Genomic DNA, 12,253 nt, shown 5'->3' with positions numbered 1-12,253 from the left:
CTTGATAACTCCTAGAATATTCAAAAATGTTAACTCATACAGAAAATAAAATCCTAGAACACTTATCATAGAATTCCTTAGAGAATCAGATCTAGAGCTTCAGCTATAGTCACAAATAAATTTCACTGTTTTTAAAGCTAGAGAAAACATCATTTGCGTCCATGAAATGGCAAGCATAAGTTTAAAAAATAATTCTGTTGAGTCTCACAAAGTAATCTTCCACTTTAAAAAGAGGAATTTCACTATTACATTCCGTCAAAACATTTGTCTCATACTGCTGTGTTTTGCCAAAGAAGTACATTTTCCAGTCAAAACAATTAATTAGAAACTATTAATGATGCCTTCAAAGACTTCAGATGCCACTGAAAATAAAATGAGAAACTGGAGGGAACCAGAGTCCCCAAACATGATGATGGGAGTAGTTGATGCCACCTGGGAACTTTACCTGAATCTTGAAACTTCTGCCAACATTCAACCAACTGTAAATCTTTCCATTAGCAGAACATATAGACCCTTCAGATACACAGAGGGCTTAAGCTTCAAGCTCAGTTCTTTCTTCACCTCTCAATATCATTAACATTTTTTTTTTTTTTATCGTTAACCTTCTTTTGCTTTCCTCTTGGTCTACAGAGTAGCTGACGAGCAAACACAGAACCAGTGGATACATTCCTAACATACTACAGATTATCTGGAAAGAATGGGGGGGGGGGAGTGAAAATCCAAAAATCTTTGAGTGATAAATTGTTTGATAAAAATTGCTCAACTTCTTTAAAGTCATGCTCTACCTAATTTTATAAACCAACTCTCACCTACCTTCCCATCCACATGGCTATAACATACCATTTTATCTTTTATTTCCAAAACTCAGAGGGAAGATGCCAGCCCAGGTTAGTTAAGCCAGACTCTGTATAGAATAGTTACAGTTTTAGTTACACTACCCACAATGCCACACTCTAAACCTCTGCAGGTGTTGCTTAGAGAGGGAAAACGTGTTTTGGAGGATGCAACTCTCATGAATTCTTGAAAACTCTGAAGGTAACGTTGTGCTCATGGTTGATCCCTGATGCCCTTTGTCGTAAAGAGGGACATGTTAGAATGGAAAACAGAGACCACAGAGTCCGACACTCTGTGAAAGGCCGAGGAAAGAGCCTTGGGACTAATGCCGAGCCCTGAGAAACAAGCGAAATAGTCATTAGATCACCTTCCCCTTGGCTCCTTACCTAGTTTACAGGAAAATGTGCCATTTCTTACTTACTAGGAAGCTTTCCGGATCATGATAGAGGTGTCCAAATGTTACCAGAGTCAGGCAGAATCAAGACAAACAAGCAGAAATCGGACACACAGATCCGTGCTTCTCACCCTGTCCTTTGTAAATGCACATTTCATCTTTCAACTGGGTGACAGCCTCTGTGACAACATTTCACTTTAATGCATTGAATTGCAATTTAATTAAATTTATTCCTTAAACCAGGTTATGTCTTTGGCATGGCACTTAGGACATCTTTGTTTTCTACTTCCTCGGACTTCACAGACTTACATTCCACTCTACTGCTTTCTCATTAAACCACTTCTAACCAACTTGCTCCTTCAACAGACTGAACATTGTTGATATTCAATAAGAAACATTGTATCAGCCATCCTTGCTATATGATCTTTATATCATTGCATTCCTTGTAAATATCACTTTAAAAGCATTTTTTTAAAAATGCTTGCATATGCTGTAACTTTTTAGAAACTCATTATTTTTTGTTTGCACTTTTTGTTGTTGTTTTGTTTTGTGAAAGGGTTTTTCTGTATAGCCTTGGCTGTCCTGGACTCGCTTTGTAGACCAGGCTGGCTTCCTCCACTGAGTGCTGGGATTACAGGCATGCATCAGCATGTCTGGCAGAAATGGATAATTTTATGAAAAGGGTTTACTAGAAAATTTTCAAGTCATTTCACAGGAAAAATAAAAATTTTAAGAAGTAGGCTACATGTCCTTATGCCAAGATGGAAATAATGAGATAAAAATACAGAACAAAAAAAGAAAGAAAGAAAGAGTAGAACAAAAACAATAACAAATTTCAGGGTAGTACCGAAAGGGAAAAATCCTTTGAGGCTCTTTGGGCACAGACCTGTAATAAAAAATACTGTTTGGCAATAATCTCTATATAAATATGACCTTCTTTAAGAGATATAATGCCAGGCACCTTTTATATATTGTTTTCTCTTTACTTCTTATATAAATCATCTTTCAGGCTATTTGTAGGGCTGACCTCATAACTGGGCATGCCCACCTCATAAAGGCAGTTAAATGTCAAGGCAGAGCTTAAACAAAAGCAGATTTGCTCCACACAGGGATCGTTCAATATAGAAAGCTAGCGGCCCAGAATTAATGCAAGTGTTCCCTTGCCTCGAAGGTTTGCAGACATTATCTGCAAAACAAGGCCTCAAAGTGGATTAGTGATTTATCTTTTTCATACGTCCAACAGAGCACACAGCATTGAATACAAAGACAACGGCTAACCCAAGAAACGACATGACAGAACCTATGCTTTCTATCTATTAGTGTCCCTAACGTGCTTGGCTTCCCCCGTGCCACTTTTCCAGGCGAGGGCTCCACTTTGACCAAGGAACTCTCCCTCCCTGACGAAGAAGAGATGCCCAGTTTCCCTGACCCATCCCTAAGGACTAGAACTTAAGTGCATCGTCCCATAAGATTGTCTCATCCCCCCAAACTTTGATGTGGTGATGCTAGTTGCAAGCCATCTTGGCTGGACAGTATTACTCATGAAAACTCTTCGACATTGATGATAAATATCTACATTAATTGCCAACCATAAAGAACTGCTTGAAATTCCCTCTCTTCTACAAAGGAAAAGAAAGTAAAAATTAAGGTTGGGCATGTACCCGATGCCGTTAAGAGCGGAGACCACTGGAAATGGGAATTTTTGCGTTAGTTTGTTTTATAAACCTCCTTCTTTTGTTTAACGAAAGAGGAAGACCAAGCGGGGTGGCCGCTCGCCGTCAGTTACCTTGGAAACTCGGTTGGCAACCTCTCTGCCCACGGTCAGGCCCTGCACGAAGGTGCGCGCGGCAATGAAGGCGCGCGTGACCTGGATCTTCAGTTTCCGCGGCACGTCTCCGAAGGGCTTGAGCTGGTCCGTGTACTTGCTCACACACTCCAGGTAGTCCTCGCTGAACTGATACTGGGGGTTGATCAGCTGGAACATCCGCTCCAGCAGCCGCGCCCAGAAGTCGTTGAGCATCTCCTCCAGGTTCACGTTGCCGCCCGTGTAGTAGCGCTTGAGCTCGGTGAAGAGGTCCTGAAACACCTCCGAGTTCTGCATGTACAACATCCCGTAGGTCCGCACAAACATGTCGTTGAGGGACTTCTCTGCGTTTTCCAGCAGCTCTCGGAAAAATTCTGGAGAGAAAATGAGAACGCGGTCATAAATGGCTCATCTGGAGAAAGGCTAAGACCATGACTTACCTTACCCATAACTACTTGCTGTTTTCTTTATTTGGTGATGCTGAGGCTCCAACGCGGGCCCTCACGCGCGCTCGGCACGTGCTCTACCACTGTGCTACATTCTTAGCACAACAGAAGAACTCTAATGCACAGCTGCCCAGAAAAACAATCCTACGATTAAGTCACTAATAGACTGTTCGGAGCAACGAACTTGATTTACACGTTATTTTCCACTAGACAAAGAAATCGTAAGACCCCATAATTCTGCGTTTAAAACACATTGGCTTATATACTAGGAGATTACCAATGAATGCCTTTCTACAAATAACTCAATTATTCTTCCAAGTATTATTAAAGTTTAGAAAACTAATGACTTGATAGAAAAGTCAAAATAGACTGCAAACGTAATGGGCAAAGGGTCATCATTAATGCACTGGCAAACGCACACTAATAAATCCATTTCCTCCCTTTCTTCACCAACTGCTTGTACTTGGAAAAGGTGTGCTAAAATTAATCAATAGTTTGGTCTCTCTCTCAGTCCCGTCGACCAATAAACTGACAATGTCCAGAAACTCATGGAATTAAATCATTTAACGGTAAAGCTACAAAGAATATAACTAAGATGGACACAGAGAACAACAAAGCCATGGGATAGCTTCGGTTATCATAAATATAAGGTATCATTTCATTGAACTTACAAAATATCGACAGCGGGGCTTTCTGATTTGGTGTTTTTAAATGAAAAATACTTATCAGCAGAGGAATTCCTCCTTCTCTCATGTGGGCGGCTCTAAATTCATGGGTCTACTCCCTCAGCCTAAGATGGAAATTACAGGCGGTGGACACAGCCAGCCTTCCCGGTGTTCCTTTAGGCCAGCTGCAGGGGCCCATATTCAGAGCGTAGATTGGGTGAGAAAGGGTTGAGCCGAGCCTATCCGCTCGGCAGCTGTTTCCAACAGGACAGTGATTGCAGGGCGTCTCACGTCTTTCTGTACCCCGAAGCTCTGTCTCCCTGTGGGTGCAGGGACCCAGGCAGGCCCACAGACATCAAGGGCGCCAAGCTGAAACTAGAAACCCTTCCTTGAGAGCCCTGGGCAACAGCTTCCCAAACGCAGAAGGGAACGTTGGTAAATTCTCCTCTGCTGCAGCTATAGGAGCTAATTTGATTTTTCCCAGAAGTTGGTACAGTGCGTATTTGAGTATAAACTTTGATTCAGATTCATGTGGAATCAAACATCTTGATCATAACTATTTTATGCTGTTTCCAAACAAGGCCAAAGCAACAGAGTTTACAGAGGACCGTTGACTTGACTTTCATGGAGAAAAAATACTTTTCTTTCCTTGTATTCGTATTTTTATTTTAACAAAACTTTGCTATTTATAAAATATGCATAATTGGAAAACTACTTTCTAACACTAAAAGAATGATGATTGCCATAGGATTTTTTTTCAATTTAAAAAAATTTAAAGAGTTAATTTCCCCTAATTTGTAATATATTTACCCATAGCTTTTCTTTCTTCACATTAGTTGTATTAAACGGAAACATTCTGTTTGTCACAGATGTATCAGAATTTAGGAGATTATTTAGTCTTTATGGCTAACAAAACCCAAATAATTTTTCAAGCCAGAAAATATATTTTTATTTTTTACCTAAATGTAACACTACTTTACATATTATTAGACCTCTGTAATTAAAAAATTATGAAAGTGTTGCTATCCCTGTTTTGATCAAGACATACATATTTAATTATGTATTGAAGTACCAAATGCACAAATGTATATAATGGTGTGTTAACCAAAAACATTTTTTCAATGTTTAAGGAAATGAAAATCACCCTGATTTAATGATTATGCCCCATACACAGGTTTCAAACTATCACAGTGCCCATAAATTTCTATGATTAAAATCTTAGATGGAAGGGGAGGAGGACCTCCCCTATCAGTGGACTTAGAGAGAGGCATGGGAGGAGATGAGGGAGGGTAGGATTGGGAGAAACTGAGGGAGGGGCTACAGCTGGGAGACTAAGCAAATAAAATGTAATTAATGTAAAAAAATAAAAATTTAATTAAAAAATCTTAGGTAAGAACACACAAATGGAAAGAAACAAACTTTTTAACCATCAAGATAATATAGTAAAGAAAACGAGTGTTGAAGCAGATAATTAGGTACATTGAATGTCACTTTGACTTATGACTTTATGAAATCAAATGCCTAATAAAACCTTTTTCATAAATAGCTACCTAGTTGGCTCTAAAAGGGAATAATAAAAATTATTACTATTCAATATCCAAATATAAAAACTATCCTAAATAACACATTTTAGTCTTGGTACCAAGAATGAAGAGAGCGTGTGTGTGCTAACCCAGGGAAAGGGTGAGAGGTATTAAGATTGTGAGAGAAGATTAAAAAAAAAAAGAAAGAAATGGAACAAAATCACTGAATTGCAAAATACTAATATAATGAGATTGGAAAGTGTATTCTAGTCATGAGCTATGAACAGTTTATTCATTAGTCTTTTTTTGAGGTTAATTATTTTGTTGGACTCTGGAATTAAAACTTAATTTATTAAGCATAGAGTAGGGCCCTCTTCAATGAATATTTAGTAATCAAGAGTGTGTTGTACATTTACAAAGGAGAGAAAGAAAGATAGACAGACAGAACTGGATCAACAAACAGACCATCCTCACCGAAGATGACACAGGGGTTACCTCTAGAGATTAACTTTGTTTTTTCCTGTTACTAAGGGTGATGCTCTAAGAGGTTTGTTTTTTAACAGGGAAGTTTGACATACTGGGCCTAATCCCACTTTGAAGGTGGATAGATAAAAATAAATGGCCTCCTCAGTCTATCTTATGATGCATTTTCCTGTGCCTAAATTATTGTTCATTGTTGAGTATAGAAACTAAGATATTATAATTAAATCTATATAGCTCAAGGAATTAAGCCAAGCTTGGTGGTCCATGACTTTCATTTCAGTATTTTAAATGTTTAGGAAGAAAGATGAAGAGTTTAAGGCTAGTCTCTGCTACTTAACAATATGCTATATCAGAACAAAACAGAAACAGAAGAAAGATAATAGTCATTAGATTCTAAGGTAATGTTTTTTGTTTAAGGGTGTGTCATATCTAAAGTTTGCTACTAGACTGACTGGTGTTCAAGAATAAAAGTTCTTCTTGGTCAAAATCATTACATGGTTTACTGACCTTACATTCTAAGTTAATATTTGATCTTGAAAGACACTAATGTTTAACTATAACAACATTAGGGTATATTAATTTTTGGTTAGAGGAGAAATAAGGATCCAAGATAATGAAGCAAAACTAATGTCCACTAAAAGACCACCCATGTTTTATGTTCCTCAGGACTTCTCCTTTTTGAAGGATAACTCTTTGAACTACGGATTATATGTTTTATATGTTCGGATGAAATTTGTTTCTCAGGAAGCCAAACAAAATTGAGATTTGGAAGACAGTTCCCTGACCCATTTTACTGATGAAATGTTGTGTCCTGACATATTAAAAAGAATAAAATTCAGGAGAAGTAAAAGAAAAGCCAATGTCGCCATAACCCTTTGTGTAACAGAAAAGGGCAGCTCACCTCTGAGAAAGCCTCCACTCAACAAAATTCTCATCTATGAGACACTGATTGGGTGAACAAAATGATATTTTATTTTTTTCTCTCCCAGTCACAAAATGCACGTCAAAGGTGGCTTCAAGGAATCTTCACAGGCGCACAAAAGAACATTTCCAGCAAGCATTAGCCTCTGGGGGGTTCTGCTCCTCTAGGAGGGGGAGCTCCGTGCAAACAGCTGAGTTTTGCAGGGCTGGCCGACAGGTCAAAGAGCAGCCTTGTAGATGAAAACTGCCACTCTTCCAAAAGCAAGGGCACACAACCACAAGGAGACCACGTACGGAGCAAAGCATCAACTCCTGGGTGTTAACGGGTGCCCTAAGTTCACCTCAGAAAAGTTTTAAATGAAGCATCCAAGTGGGTGACAGAACAGAAAGTCCCATGCAGGACCAAAGGAAAAGGAAAAGACTGAAGTAAGGCAGGCTGAGGCATCCTGACAATTCATCAGCTGTAGGACATAGCAAAATCAGGCCAGAAAAGTTGTATTATTAACACTACTGAGGGCAAGCATATCCTGTGTAAGGGAGCACTGAGACTATGCAGATGGGCTGAAGCACAGCATGACATCACTTTCTGTCTACTCTTATGCTCCCAGATGGGCTTTTTGTTTAGTTTTATATTTTTGAGACAGGATCTCCCATAGCCCTGATTGGCCTCAAACTTCAAACTTCCAACAGTTTTTGTTTGTTTTGTTTTCTTTCTTCTTGTTCTTTTCTTTCTTTCTTTCTTTCTTTCTTTCTTTCTTTCTTTCTTTCTTTCTTTCTTTCTTTCTTTCCTTCCTTCCTTCCTTCCTTCCTTCCTTCCTTCCTTCCTTCCTTCCTTCTTTCTTTCTTTCTTTCTTTCTTTCTTTCTTTCTTTCACCTCTGTGCTGGGTTATAGGTACACACCTTCACACCTCGTTCCCTGCAGAAAGCCGTGTGGTGGAGATGATTTGGTGCCAGCAAAATGGCTCCCTAGGTAAAGGAACCGGGGCCACTAAACCTGACGGCTGGATCTTGATCCTCAAGATCTACATGGCAAAAGGAGACAAGTTTCTTGGTATATACACATGTGAAATCCTGTACACACACACAATTAATTGGGATGATGGTGTGAAGCTGGTTTGTTCACACCTGTTTTAGAACTCAAACATGAAAGGCTGTCCTCACTGACAGCTGTAGCCGCACATGGTTACAGACGCCAGCTGTGCAGAGGGGAGGCTGACTCTGCACTTTTTCCTTAACCTCATTTCTTCCACTCCCTCACCCCTTAAAATCACGATAAGTCAGACTTTAGCTATGGAATGGTTTAGATGAGGAACTGTCTTGGAGGATACAATAGTTCTGGATGTGAAGACCTATGAAGGCTGTGATTCATACAACACAGTCGCCTCTTATCTCCTCCATGACTTAATTCACAGCTGTGTGTCAGCTTTCAAAACATTCCTTCTTTCAGAAAAATCACTTTCTTACACCAGGAAACTGTTGATTCAATTAGTTGCATTAATGAAGGAAAATCCATACCTGTGCTCTACTTTGAGGGTAAACAACCAACCAACAAAAGAACAAACCAATAAACATGCCTCTGAAATGGGCCATGGCCTTCCACTGTCCAGGGTGTGGTCCTGTACGTAAGTAAAGGCAAGTGTCACCCATGGCATGGCATTGCAGAGTCGAACTCTACTCTTCTACCTCAGGTGTCTCAGCCTCAGTACTGCACAACTCGATTCTTCTTCCCTGGCACCATAGGATATAATGAGTAGCCGTGCCTGCTACTTCCTATTGCGGTAGCACAGCCTTCACTCGGTACGCCAGTGATAATGTCCACAGTGTCCTCTAGGGAATATAATCATTCTCCCCACCTTAACTGAACCTGGTTGGGCCAAGCACATTTCGAGATACTGTCACCCCTGGAGCTTATTTTTTTAAATAATGAGTTACATGTTAAAGAAAAGGAGAGAGAATGCAGGTGATGTCCAAGATAAGATCCTTACAGATCAGTGTTGTTTCTATGGCTGGTTCCTGTTACTTAGAGTCTTAAAAAGTGATGAAGTGAGTGAATGATGGGAGGCAGACAGATAAATGGAGTGCTCTAGTGCTGAGTGGTGGGTTCCTCAGATGCTGCATTACAGGTGCGTACCTACACACCTGGTGTGTGTGTGTGTGTGTGTGTGTGTGTGCACATGTGTGTGCATGAGAGAGCAAGAACCACGGTTCACTACTGATTCACCCTCCTATGGTCTTCCAAATGTAAGCCTTTTTGCACATAATCATTCAAATCCTGCCATGTTCCAAGTTCACAGACATCTGATCATAAAGTACCCTGGCTCCTATTCTAGTGTGACTTTGGTCCTCAATAGTGCCAATGCTGCAGTTCAGACCTTGACTCTTCCCCAGTGCCTGCCACTATTCTTAAGCCACAGTTTTCCTGCCTACATATGAGTAGTTCCAGCATGTTACCACGGTGTGAATTTCTGAACTTCTGTGCAGCCTCATGCATGACAGTCTTGCACAGACAGAATTCTCCCACGCTGTCGAAAATGTCCTGCACTGAGTAAAGTCTCTTTGGAGTTTGATTTCACATTGATGTTTCAAATAAGTACAACTCTGTCACTATTTAGTTCTTCACAATGAATTAAAAAGAACCAAGCATATGAGGGGAAGAAGGAGTATCTACTTTGAATAGATATTCTTCCAAATCATCTCAGAAATTTTTCCTTCTTTTTAAACTTTATTATTTTTATTATTATTTACAATTTATTTACTTTTTATCCCAGTTGTTGTCCCCTCTCTCTTCTCCTCCTGGTCCCATACTCTCTCCTTCCCTCTTCCTATATCCCTCTCCCACACACACGGTATATATTCAATTATAAGTGAATATTAGCCTTATAAAACAAGATAAATATACTAAAATCTACAGACCTAAGGAATCTAACAATAAGGAGGACCCTATGATAATGCTTAATTCTCATTCAGAAGGAAAAACAGGATAGACACCGGGAGCACTAGAAGAGAGGGAACAGGATGGAAGGCTACCACAGCTGTCATCTAAAACACTCTACCCAGCACAGAATCAAAGCAGATGCAGAGACTCACAGCCAAATGTTGGACAGAGCTCAGAGAATCTTATGGAAGAGGGGGGAGATGGAAGGACCCGGAGGGGACAGGAGCCACACAAGGAGACCAACAATGTCAAAAAATCTGGGCCCTCCCGGGGGGGGGGGGATGCAGAGACTGATGCATCAACCAAGGACCATGCATAGAGAGGACCTAGATCCCCTGCTCAGATGTAGCCCATGGGAAGCTCAGTCTCCATGTGGGTGCCCTAGTAAGGGGAGAAAAGACAGTCTCTGGCATGAACTCAGGTGCCTGCTTCTTGATCACTTCTTCCTGGTGGGGCGACCCAGCCAGCCCACAGAGAAAGAAGATCCAGGCAGTCCTGATAGGGTTGACTCAGAGATTCTTCTTAATCGTTATTCATATTTTGCATAAGCTGTAGACCTTCAGAATGCATTTTCAAAAATTATGGGGTTGAAATTATACACAGAGGAAATATCAGAATCTATAAATTGTTGAGAGACAAAGTATATGCATGTTTATTGATTATTTGCTACTTCTGTATCTCCTAACTCACATTTCTTTTACACTGTATACATTTATTTCTATGTAGTCATAAATTATACTAATTATAACAAGGATTACAACTTAATTCCTTCTAGGAGTTAATAGAAGCCTAGATGGTTTCAAAGTGACAGAATAAAATATTAAAGGGCTGGAGAGATGGCTCAGCAGCTAAGAGCACTGACTGCTCTTCCGAAGGATCCAGGTTCGATCCCCAGCAGGCACATGGCAGCTCTCGACTGTCTGTGACTCCTGTTCTAGGGGATCTTTTAAAAAAAAAATAAATGAAAAAAAAAGAAAATATTAAAAATCTCTGCATTTGAAGGCCTATTGAAACCACATTTCTGTTTCTGAAGTGAATGCTGACTGGACCCTCACAGGAAAAACTCCTTTAAAATTGAAACAATAGAACAAAATGTAATGTTTACCTTTTCTTTCTGTCTGCTACAAGAGTTTGGATCAATAAATGAGGACTATCACCAGACACAAGACCTGGGAAGTGGCTTTACCTTAAAAAGGCATATAGTGTGATAATACATGTGTTATACATATTTTATGTAAATCAGGTACAAGTTTCTCTGCTGTGTTTATGAGTAAACAAACACCGGCTTCCAATGTTAAGTGAAATGCTGCAGATTACTGAACCTGAGCTGGAAAAATATTAGAAACAAGGAAGAACTCCAAGAAAAAAGTAGGTGGTGGGGAACTTGGCAGTTTATCACTAGTGAGACTTTCACAGTGAGATCTGAACAGTTAATGGCAAGTCGTGTAAATCGCTAAGTAGGTGGATGCAACCATACTTAAATTCAAATTGTAAAATACATTCTAAAGTTGTATATAAATTATTTACACAATGATTCATGTGTGTGTGATTTCTGCCTCTAATATTAATTAGCTTATATGGGTAATTGGAACTGGGGAGCATACTCAAATCTCTAGAAATCTATTTTCCTCAAATAGTTTGCATCAATTAGAGTAGAGAATCAACCATAAAACCTACGCTTTTGCTAGGGTATGAAACACTGACTGGATTAACAAGGAATGATAAAATACCTAACAAAAATGTGTCTCATTTTATGATATATGTAAACATACATCATTTTATAACAGCACATATGTTATGAATAATATATGTTCAGAGGGAAATGTTTGCATATTCCTTGTAAGTCACATATAAATCATATCTTCATACTCTGATGATATCACACCTAAGTCCAGTGACACTGCTAACATAGTTAATGCATGTTTTAATTTAGGGTAACGTGATATCATTAGAATAATGGAAACCTATTATTTGTTCCACCTAAAGGGATTCACAAAGATGAGGTCTTGACTCTGCTAAGCATGTCAATGCCAAGACGAAGGCATGTAAGAAAGTGAGGGTGCCGTTGTCAGAGTTCATATACAGTGATGTGGAGAGAGAGCTTCTGCTTCCAAAATAAATTTCTAATGAAGAGTTTTATAAACAGTTAATTATTCTGATTACAAATGATGAAAATGACCAGACCATTGGAACTTAAGAATATCAGTGTCCTGATTCAGTGTTCCTTGACGGACATTTGGCATTTTCA

At 39.5% G+C, this 12,253-nt stretch overlaps 1 protein-coding gene across 2 annotated transcripts in view; it reads right to left on the bottom strand.

Annotated features, from left to right (window-relative positions):
• Positions 1–12,253, bottom strand: part of Gpc6 (glypican 6) — a 1,089,239-nt gene that overhangs the window by 532,483 nt on the left and 544,503 nt on the right. For both annotated transcript variants that reach the window (XM_055609996.1, XM_055609997.1), the window contains exon 3: positions 3,015–3,406. In XM_055609996.1, coding sequence (XP_055465971.1) covers positions 3,015–3,406 — 392 coding nt within the window. The remainder of the gene's footprint in view (positions 1–3,014; positions 3,407–12,253) is intronic.

The sequence above is a fragment of the Psammomys obesus genome, unplaced genomic scaffold, assembly GCF_907164565.1.
Source record: "Psammomys obesus unplaced genomic scaffold, mPsaObe1.curated_primary_1811, whole genome shotgun sequence".
Taxonomy (NCBI): domain Eukaryota; kingdom Metazoa; phylum Chordata; class Mammalia; order Rodentia; family Muridae; genus Psammomys; species Psammomys obesus.
Note: the sequence above shows the minus strand (reverse complement) of the source record. Positions and strands in the feature narration are given on the sequence as shown.